Here is an 11,375-nt window from a genome sequence, read left to right as displayed (position 1 = left end):
AGAAGAAAACTTGCTCTGTCACCTTATCCAGCCAGGGAATTTCCTATGCTAAAGAAGAATAGGCAGACTATTCTAATACAATCATCTTGGCCCCAGTAAAAAGTATAGCGGATATTAGAGCCAGAATTTGTATCTGTAATTTTTTATTCATGAATCTCTTTTCTGTGAATAAATCTTAAGCAACTGTTTAGCAGAGAGGCACTGCCCTCTTCTTTTGCCTACTTGAGTTGCTTTCCTTATTGAAAAAGCCAAGTTTCTACATAAAATAGTGACACTAATCATAGGGCACCAATGATGTTATAAATGAATGGGGACCAGGAAATTATCTGGTTGCCAATCATCAGGGTTTGGTAAACTTTTTATTTGCAGAAGTCAAAGGAGTAAGTATTTTACGCTTTGTGGCTCATATGGGCTCTGTGGCAAAACCACAATACTCAATTCTGCTGTAGGAGCAAGAAATTAGTCATAGGCAATATGTAAAGAAAAAAAAATGTGGCTGTGATCCAATAAAACTCAAAATCATGTGGTAAGGTCGGATTTGGCCTGTGAACTTACAGTGTGCCAACCCCTGGCCTAGTTCAGCTCCTTCATTTTAGAGATAAAGAAAGTAACCCAGAGGGTTTACCTAACTTGCCAATTTCATACAGTTGGCAAATAGCAAAGATGGGAGTACAATTTCGTTTTCCACAGTCTCAAGCTAGTAATCTTTCCACTAATCCAACCATCTTTAATCAATCATGACTTTGTATCCCATGGATGGATCAGAAAATACACACTCCAGTGTTAGGGATGTCATGATATCCTTCAATATTGGTAAAAAGCTGAAATAAGGTGATATAATACAAGAATCCAAGATAAACTAATTTTAATTAACTTAGCTGCTACTTGGGTTGTCTTTCAAATTATATCTTATATGTATAAGCATTTTATGTATTCCCATGAATGTCCTTAAATTAGTCTTTCTCTCTTCGTGAATTATGTCTTTCTCTCTTCCTGAATTACATGTTTTGCCTTGCCACAACATTTTCTTTTACATGTGGGAAGCTTCATTATAGGTACCATGACTGCCTCCTTAGGGGGTGGTAGACAATGTTTTGTCTTTGGATGCCCTGAAATCTCAACCCTTACCTGGCACTTAATGCCAGCCAGGCTGCAGGTGCACGTGTCTGGATCACAGAACACTCGGCAGTCACAGCCACAGTCCTCTCGTGAGAGGCGGATGGCTCGGAGTTCATGCTTTTCCTCCACGTCAATCTTTTTCACTCCAGAGGCACGCAGCAGAGCTCTTCGTTTTTTTGTTGGCAAAGGTTGTAGAAAGAAGTACTCGTCTACCTCTGTGTTGTCCAAGTCAATGTCATCATCAGAAATGTCATCCAGTGTAAGAGTGCTGGCTTCTTCTGATTCTACTGTGCCATTCTTAGTCATCTAAAAACACAAAGCAGCAAATAAGAGACTCATTAAGGGCAGGGTACAAAATCTCTATGTCTTTACTGGGTGAGAATGAACTGTTATATATCATCATGTCCCCCGTAATCAACAAGTGTTTGTTAGATCATTTTTTTTAATCCTTAGGAGAAATCACAGAAGGAAAATAAAGGCATCAAAATGTTAGGTTTTTAAATGTACTGGTAACAGAAGACTGTTAATTGGAACTCATAACCTCCTAATGTTAGGAGCTACAGTTGTTGGAGCTTTTAGAGAGTGCCACGTGAAAAACACCAAAGGTTACAAATGCTCATTAGTGAAAGCTATCTTTAGACACAGTTCACGATGGGCACCTCCAATGATGGAATAAATGTGTCCTTGTTCAGAGGTAATAGCATCCTTGTGGAAGCCATCACCACCTAACTCAGCGAATATGTTGTCCTTGAAATAACAACTATCTTTTGAGCTCCAGCAAAACCACGCACCAGGAAATAAAGGTGTGCTGCACTGTGCTACAGGGATTACAGATACAATTATTCTACAGAACATTCCAGGAATGAGGGCTTGATATAAAGTAATCAGTCAGGTCAGTGTGCTCTTAGTAAGACAAAGAACAGAGGGTAGGGCCGGCAAGGTCTCAGCAACCAGCAACTGAAACAATAAACTCTGCCCTCAGAGGAGTTCACACAAACCCTCACCCAAAACGGTACCTTCTGCATAATAGCTCATGTGGAAAGTGTCTCACACACCCGTGACTAGTCTGTTTCTATTTATATTTCTTCTCTAAATTAATCTCATCCATCAGTAAGCCCTGAATCAGTATTTCATTTCTTACTATTATATCATGTTATGTTTCCTTCATTAAAAAGCATTGAGAAAAAGAAGTTTTGTCTGAATATAAGCAAGATATCTATCCTGAGGAGCAGCATAGAATTAATGCAGAAACTCCATGAGAAAAATCATAGAAGTTCTAAATACAGAAGGAATTTTAATTCTTTCATATTTAAATTTATTACTTCCTAAAATTCATTAATTATAATTATTACTAAGCTTGGTGAGCTTAACAACAGTTCATCCATCACACAGTTAAAATACTTGCAACATCAGACATCATTGTCTCCTCTTTACGGGAAAAAGTCTAAGATTTAGATAAGAAATTTTATTGGAAAAAACCCTCTAACTGGAAAACTCTGAATGTATTAAAAAACAAATAGAAGACTGGACTTTGCCCTCAAGCAGAGAAACTTTCACAGAGGAAATAACACAGTAGCAAGTGTATGTTAAATATATCACAAAGGCCAGGTGCAGTGGCTCACGCCTGTACTCCCAGCACTTTGGGAGTCCAAGGTGGACAGATCGCTTGAGGCTAAGAGTTCAAGACTAGCCTGGGCAACATGATGAAACCCCATCTCTATCAAAAAAACACAAAAATTAGCTGGGCATGGCGGGGGGTGCCTGTAGTCCCAGCTGCTTGGGAGGCTGAGATGCAAGGATCACTTGAGTCCGAGAGGTCGAGGCTGCAGCGAGCTATGATTGCACCACTGCATTCCAGCCTGAGTGGCAAAGTGAGATCCTAGAAGTATTTATATATATACATACTTTATAAGGTATAAATATATATATATATATATACTTCTGAATGTTTCAGAGCTAAAATCTGTGATCATGCAAAGGTACACATTCCTCTTTATTGGATTTTGTTTCTTGGTATAATCCAACATTTATTTCCTTCCTTGGCATTTCTTTACATATGTATTGTTTAAACTGTGATAGTCACTAGTAGGATGTCACGTTGACTGGTTGTGTTTATCATTTTTGTTAATTGTTATTTGTAACAAGCTGCATGTTTCTAGCTGTAAAGATCTGATTTTCTAATGAATTCAAGTGTATAATTGCCTAACATACACTCAATCCTCTGTGATAGGTAAAGCTGTAGTCAAACAGAAAGGAAATCTTCCCTTTTACATCTTACCACTGTATGGCACTTTGGTTTGTTTTCATTAATTCTTGGCTTGTCTCTGTGAACCTCAGCAAGCTCCTGACTCCTCAGCACATGAAGCACACTCAGGACTTGGGTAGCATGATTCCCTTTAACACTTCCTACTTAATCTCCATGTTCTGTAATATTTATGCTTACTTGTGCAGTTGGTAACATTACAACAAAAAAATCTCCATTTTATATCAACAGAGATTTTTATTTATTTACTTATTTATTTTGAGACAGAGTCTCTCTCTGTTTCCCAGGATGGAGTACATGGCATGATCTCGGCTAGCTGCAACCTCAGTCTCCCAGGTTCGAGTGATTCTCCTGCCTCAGCCTCCTGAGTAGCTGGGATTACAGGCACCTGCCACCATACCCAACTAATTTTTGTATTTTTAGTAGTGATGGGGTTTCACCCTGTTGATCAGGCTGGTCTCGAACTCCTGACCTCAGGTGATCCACCTGCCTTGGCCTCCCAAAGTGCTGGGATTACAGGCACGAGCCACCTCTATTTTTTTAAATCATTGTTATCAGCCTAATTTTTTAAAATGATTGTTATCAGATAATATATGAAATCTAAAAGTCAACATGTAAGGTTTTAGCAAACATTTAAAAACATACCAAAATTTTCAGGGCAACATGAATAACCAATTGGCACCTAAGAATTAAAAAACAAACAACCGTATCTCATATGAACTGCAGCTTCAGTTTACTCCAAATATAAGTGCCCTGAGAAATAAAATCTGCATCTCTTATTCCTTCATACTAAAATTATAATAAGGAATTTCATTTCAAAATAAAAATTTAATTAAGAATCTGGCCAGCTGCGGTGGCTCATGCCTGTAATCACAATACTTTGGGAGATGGAGGCAGGTGGATCACTTGAGGTCAGGAGTCAAGACCAGCCTAGGCAACATGGCAAAACCACATCTGTACTAAAAATACAAAAATTAGCCAGGCATGGAGGGGTACACCTGTAATCACAGCTACTCAGGTGGCTGAGGCATGAGAATCGCTTGAACCTGGGAGGCAAAGGTTGCAGTGAGCCGAGATCGCACCACTATACTACAGCCTGGGTGACAGAGTGATGCCCTGTCTCAAAAAAAAAAAAAAAAAGAAAAGAAAAGAAAATCTAAAAGAGCTACATACTCTATCACTCTTGCTCAGTAAACTATAAGTTTTCTAATCTAGATTTTCAAAATCTGACATTAACATTGAAGTGAGCTGATAGGGTTTTCTCTTCATCATCTCAATATCACCTCTATCATTTCTAATAAAGACTGGAGATACTCTAGCTTAGGCTGGTCACTGGCCTATCCTCTCCTCACAGTTTCTGGTTTGGCGTGTAGCCTTCGAGACATATTGCTAATCCCTGCTATCCCCCTGAAGTCCTTCCCCAGTCTTTTCCTCCAGTCTGTGCCCATTTGCTTCTTTAAAACCCAGGCCAAAACTACTGAGTTTAAGTGCTTCTTAAAATCAGAGCACTACATAGATTATTTCCAAATGCATTTTAGGGGAAAAAGTCAGTGAGCTCCCTAATTTTGTCCACCAACTCACATTGATTACCCTCTCAAGACCTAGTGCAAATAAATGGAGGCAGTCAGCCAGGACTGCCTCACTTACTCTTGCTGACTCCTTTCCTCTATGATGCATGATATGGTTTGGCTGTGTCTCCAACCAAATCTCATCTTGAATTGTAGCTCCCATAATTCCCACATGTTGTAGGAGGGACCCAGTAGGAAATAATTGAATCATGGGGGTGGTTTCTACCATACTTTTCTCACTATAGTGAATAAATCTCATGAGACCTGATGGTTTCATAAGGGGAAACCCTTTTAGCTTGGTTCTCATTCCCTAGTCACCTGCTGCCATGTAAGATGTGCCTTTCATGTTCTGCCATGATTGGGAGGCCTCCCCAGCCATGTAGAACTGTGAGTCCATTAAACCTCTTTTTCTTTATAAATTACCCAGTGTCAGGTATGTCTGCCAACAGCGTGAGAACAGACTAATACAGTAAATTGGTACTAGGAGTAGGGTGATGATGTAAAGATAACTGAAAATGTGGAAGCAACTTTGGAACTGGGTAAAAGGCAGCAGTTGGAACACTTTGGAGAGCTCAGAAGAAGACAAAAAAATGTGGGAAAGTTTGGAATTTCCTAGAGACTTGTTGAATGGCTTTGACCAAAATACTGATAGTGATATGGGCAATCAAGTTCAGGCTGAGGTGGTCTGAGATGAAGATGAGGAACCTGTTGGGAACTGGAGCAAAGGTGACTCTTGCTGTGCTTTAACAAAGAGACTGGTGGATTTTTTCCCCTGCTCTAGAGATATGTGGAACTTTGAACTTGAGAGAGATGATTTGGGTTATCTAGTGGAAGAAATTTCTAAGTGGCAAAACGTTCAAGACGAAGCAGAGCATAAAAGTTTGACAAATGTGCAGCCTGACAATGCAATAGAAGAGAAAAACCCATTTCCTGGGGAGAAATCAAGCCTGCCACAGAAATTTGCATAAGTAACAAAGAGCTGAATGTTAATCACCAAGATAATGGGGAAAATGTCTCTAGGGCATGTCAGAGACCTTCACAGCAGCCCATTCCATTACAGTCCCAGAGGTCTAGGAGGAAAAAATGGTTTCCTGGGCCTGGTCCAGGGCCCCCCTGCTATGTCTAGCCTAGGGACGTGGTGCCTTGTGTCTCAGCTGCTCCAGCCATGGCTAAAAGGGGTGAAGTTACAGTTCAAGGTGTGGCTTCAGAGGGTGCAAGCCCCAAGCCTTGACAGCTTCCATGTGCCTTTGTAAGATATGCCTTTGACCTTCTGCCGTGATTGAGAGGTCTCCCAGCCACATGGAACTGTGAGTTCATTAAACCTCTTTTTCTTTATAAATACAACCCATCTTCATTCACAGAGATATTCATTTTGTCCATTTTTCCTCTTGACATGATGCTACCATTAAATGTCTTTTTTTTCCTATCTCAAATAGAATCATTAAATGTTCAGACTTTAGTTAGTCAAATGCAACTTCCTTATTTCATGCATTAATGAAACTTAAATTAATTGTAACTTCTCTAAGACATACTTATAGAGCCCAATTTCCTGACTCCTCTTTCAGTATGCTTTTCTTTATATCTCACAGATAGATTACGAGTTTTCTACGGTACTCAAGACAAAGCTGGGAATTTAACATGGAATTAAACACAATGTGTCTAAAAGCTATTCTGTTGATAGGATAACCAGTACTTTCAAATGAAAGGTCTCTTCTCAAGTAGATAAAGTAGATACCGCCAATCTAGGATTTGGATTATTTCTCCTGCATTGTTTTTTTTTTTCTTGTTTTTTTTTTTTTTTTTTTTTTTTTTCAAAAAATTAATGTTGCCTCCCCAAGAGCTCAAAGCAAGTCTGCAAAAAATGTGATTTAAAGAGATTACCAAATAGCCTTGACCCTTAAACCTGTTTTTATTTCTGTGTTTTCTTGAGTGTGAAAGAAAGAGAAATTGCAGGTGGGGGTGAAAGAGAAGTGGTAGAAACAGATATGACATAATATTAATAACAGCTTTTGGATCTGTGTGCCAGGCACTGTTCTAAACACTTTACCTGCATTAGCTCATTTAGGATCATATACATCTCAAGAGGCAAATACGATCATTGTATTCATTTAACTGATGAGGAAAATGAGGCACAGGAATGTTAAATAATTTGCCCAAGATTGCAAGTAATGAGGATGTGCACCAAGTTATGATCCTACTACGTGACTCTACAGCTTGTGCTCTTAAAAGTAATAATAATTACTATATCTACTCTTTTAATACACTTGACATGTACTGAACAGTCTTTTATGATTATCTGGAATCAGACATTAGGTGTACTGGTGCACAACATACAGCCCTTGATCCCAGTGAACTGGAGTAAACAGACAAGGAGTCTAGCAATTTTAACCCAGTTCATAAGGATTTCCTAGCTTAGGGTGAACACAGGGCATTTGAGGGTTATGTAGGAGAGGCACCTACAGGTGGGTCTGGCAGTGGGGTGACGTGGGAAGACTTCAATATTCAAATCTGAAAATAGAGTAGCAGTTAAATGAACAGTGGTGACAGAAGGCATTCCATGCTGAGCAACAATAGTTTCAAAGGCCTGAGACAGGACAGGGTATGATACAGTCATTGACCTAAAAATTATCCAGATGATTGAACTTGTATGGGATCACTCCCTGTCTTGGTCCACAATTGAAGAGCTAAAAGTAGATAAATAGCAGTTATTCAGAGAGAAGTTCTTCTTTGCCATTTGGCGTAGCTAGTTTACAGGTGATGAATACTGACTTAATTTATGATTTGACTTAATCATCTTTATTTTATGTTTATCCTATCTCTGTATGCATATATCTATGTTGTACTGGAAGGATCTCCAGGTCAAGGCCCTTGTGTGTATATATGTGTGGGGTGGGCATGTGTGAGTGGGCATGCATGCACATGTTCCAATGATGACACTTTAAAGGGACTTAGTTCTTAAGCCACTGTGTAAACTTGTTCAGTCTCACTACAAATAAAACCACTATAACTTTTTTTTGACAGATGGAAACCAAACATCTTAATTTTGCAGATTTGTATGCACTGATAAACTATGAGAAAACCATTCCCAAAGCCCTACAGGATAAGTTATTTTGCCCATCTAAACACACCTGACGGATGGGACACATTACTGTCAGAATCAGTGGAGTTTTTCTCAGACAGCTTTGAGTCAAATATAGGGATCCCAAATAAAAATCAAGGCTCAACTTTTTGTTGTGTTTTTACCATATCATGTTGTGAATGAGTTCTTCCATAAATTTTAATGAGATAAAATTTTTGTTGCCATCAAGGACCCCAAAACACCTAATTCAATTCAACTAATAAAATGATTAGAAAAGGGAAACAATACTAAAATTATAGATTGACTAAAATGCCAAGGCAAAACAAAATAAAACAAAAAAACAAAAATAAAAACACTTCTTTGCAGCACTTGAAAGGTACGTTTGCTAACAAAATTTTCTGGTCATTACTGAATTATTCACACGTGTGACAAAGAGCGATTTCCAGAAACAAGAATGTGAAAAACTACTTCAACTTCACAAACACTGATTACTGCATATTATAATAAAGATGATGTTGAAAATGACCTAAGCTGCCATATAGTAAATACTAGCCATTAAGGTCCATATTGCATATAAATTATCTCACCTAATTTGCATGACAATCTTATAAAGTAAATTTTTTTGTAGTTGAGAAAATTGAAGCTTGGAGAATACAATTTGCCAAAGTCTAGATAATAGCCAATTAGTGATGATGCTGAAGATCAAACTTAGGTTTATTTGATTCCAAAGCTTGAGCCATGCTTTCAAGACCAGTTGGAGTAAAAATTCTTATGAGCAATGGTAGAAAAATCGAACAAAAGGGGAAAAAAAGATAAGGTTGCAGTACACTCTAAGAGCTGATCTCAGTGCTGTGGGGCAAGAGACAAAAGAGCAGAACAAGCTTCCCTAGAAATAGTTCACTTAGAAATAAAAGATATGGGCCAGGTGTGGTGACTCATGCCTGTAATCCCAGCACTTTGGGAGGCTGAGGTGGGCGGATCGCAAGGTCAGGAGTTCAAGACTAGACTGGCCAACATGGTGAAATCCTGTCTCTACTAAAAATTCAAAAACTAGCCAGGAGTGGTGGCAGGCACCTTTAGTCCCAGCTACTTGGGAAGCTGAGGCAAGGGAATTGCTTGAATCCGGGAGGTGGAGGTTGCAGTGAGCTGAGATCACAGCACTGCACTCCAGCCTGGGCGACAGCGAGACTCCGTCTCAAAAAAAAAAAAAGTAGAGAAAGGATATGATTCAGACACAGAAAGCGAGAGGTCAGTAACGAAGACAACAGACAGCAAACCAAAATACAACATCTCACCAGTTAGTATTTCCTTTGGGTCCTACTTTGTGGGCATGTGGAGGTGGCCTTTCTAATGGAGATGACATCAGAAAAAGCTGATTGAAGCAGGTTGAGCTAATGTATTACTCTTTTGATTTTCTCAGCTGACTTTTAACTTACTTATCCTGGCCTGAGAAATCTGTATAGCCTGTGGTCTAGTTTTGTAGTACTATATTAGCTTTGGTGATTGATTTACTGTTTATCTCCCCTATCATACTGTGAGCATGTTGAGAGCAGAGACGACATCTGTCTCATTTACCAGTATATCCTTTGCACCTTGATAATTACCAGTCCCATAGTAATTGATTAATACATCTTTAAAACGAATAAATGAATATTCTTAATCACTATGGCATATTTTAAGCACTATACTAGGTATGGGGGTTTATAGATGTACAACAGCTCTGCCATATCAGGAGGTTCCAGTCTGCTGGGGGAGATGAGCATGTAATAAATATGATATAATGCGGTAAGAGCACAAATATACGTGCAAGTTATTGACGTGGTGGGGAGGAAGAGAGAATAGACATGAAAAGGAAGGCTAGGTACAAAGTCACAAAGCAGAATTATTTACTTCCTATTCTGATTCCAGAGTCTTTTTCAAAAAGAAAAACCTTCAAACCAAAAATGCAAGAACAGGCATGTCAGGAAGGATTTAAAACAAAAAGGAGGTGAGGAGACGGTGAAAGAAGACTCAGCTGTTTTATGGAAGAATCTCCAGGCCCAGACAATTCATGCTTTCAGGCAATGAAAAAGCTTGAGGTTATGGTTGTGCAGCCTAACAGTTTTGAAGAGTCATAGAGAAAAGAATTAAAAGATAATCAAAGTGGGAATAATTTTTTTTTTTTAAAAAAAGCTAATTCTGGGTAACAATATTCTAGAAAAAAATACGTAAAAAGATGGTCTCTGTACATGTGACAAAACAAAAGCAGTAATTATTAGACTATTGCCTAATTTTACTATAGGGAAAGTGTCCACTTTTCAATTAAAATTCCACACAGAACCTTAATATATGGAAGATAAAAGGGAGAATGAGATCTGCATCTTGGGCTTTCTGCCCTGGCCCCTAATCTCAAACCCCATGGATTACAGTTGGAAAACCAGTGCTCTAGTCCTGAAAATTTCCTTTCTCTCTCTTTTCTTTTCTCTTCTTTCTTTATATCTCTCTCCTTCCTTCCTTCCTCTCTTTCTTTCTTTCTCTTTCTTTCTTTCTTTCTTTCTTTCTTTCTTTCTTTCTTTCTTTCTTTCTTTCTTTCTTTCTTTCTTTCTTTCTTTCTTTCTCTTTCTTTCTTTCTTTCTTTTCTTTCTTTTCTTTCTTTCTTTCTTTCCCTTTCTTTCTTTCTTTCTCTTCCTTTTTCTCTCCTTCCTTCCTTCCTCTTTCTTTCCTTTCTTTCTTTTTTTCTTTCCTTCTCTCCTTCTTTCTCTCTCTCTCTTTCTTTCTCTCTTTCTCTCTTTCTCTCCTCTCTTTCTCTTTCTTTCTTTCTTTCTTTCTTTCTTTCTTTCTTTCTTTCTTTCTTTCTTTCTTTCTTTCTTTCTTTCTTTCTTTCTTTCTTTCTTTCTTTCTTTCTTTCCTTTTTCTCTCTTTCTCAGAATCTCACTCTGTCACCTGGGACCCAGGTTACAGTAAAACGGGACAATCATAGCTCACTACAAACTTCAACTCCAGGACCCAAATGCTGCTCTCATCACAACCTTCCAAGTAGCTGGGACTACAGGTACATGCAACTGCCCAGCTAAATTTTAAATCATTTTGTAGAGAAGGGGTCTCACTATGTTGCCTAGGCTGGTCTTTAACTCCCGGCCTCCAGCAAATCTTCGGCCTGTGCCTTCCAAAGTGCTGGGATTACAGGTGTGAGCCACCCTGCCTGGCCAGAGAATTTCTTATTTTGTCTCTAAGACAAGAATTTAGTTCTGAGAATTTCCCATTTTTTCACTCTGAAAGAATTTTTTATGCTCTTCATGTGAAAAATGGAATGTAATCTGATTAATAAGAATATGGTTGGATACATGAATTTTTAGTTAGCTGAGCA

At 38.6% G+C, this 11,375-nt stretch overlaps 1 protein-coding gene and 1 long non-coding RNA gene across 6 annotated transcripts in view; one reads left to right on the top strand and one right to left on the bottom strand.

Annotated features, from left to right (window-relative positions):
- The window catches only part of LOC105483311 (cysteine and serine rich nuclear protein 3), a 220,112-nt gene that overhangs the window by 10,240 nt on the left and 198,497 nt on the right, over positions 1 to 11,375 (bottom strand). For all 5 annotated transcript variants that reach the window (XM_071072877.1, XM_011744121.3, XM_011744120.3 and 2 more), the window contains one exon: positions 1,129 to 1,425. In XM_071072877.1, coding sequence (XP_070928978.1) covers positions 1,129 to 1,425 — 297 coding nt within the window. The remainder of the gene's footprint in view (positions 1 to 1,128; positions 1,426 to 11,375) is intronic.
- LOC105483312 (uncharacterized) overlaps positions 1 to 11,375 on the top strand; it is a 52,223-nt gene that overhangs the window by 39,265 nt on the left and 1,583 nt on the right. The window lies entirely within an intron of this gene.

This window comes from Macaca nemestrina, chromosome 11 (assembly GCF_043159975.1).
Source record: "Macaca nemestrina isolate mMacNem1 chromosome 11, mMacNem.hap1, whole genome shotgun sequence".
Classification (NCBI taxonomy): Eukaryota; Metazoa; Chordata; class Mammalia; order Primates; family Cercopithecidae; genus Macaca; species Macaca nemestrina.
Note: the sequence above shows the minus strand (reverse complement) of the source record. Positions and strands in the feature narration are given on the sequence as shown.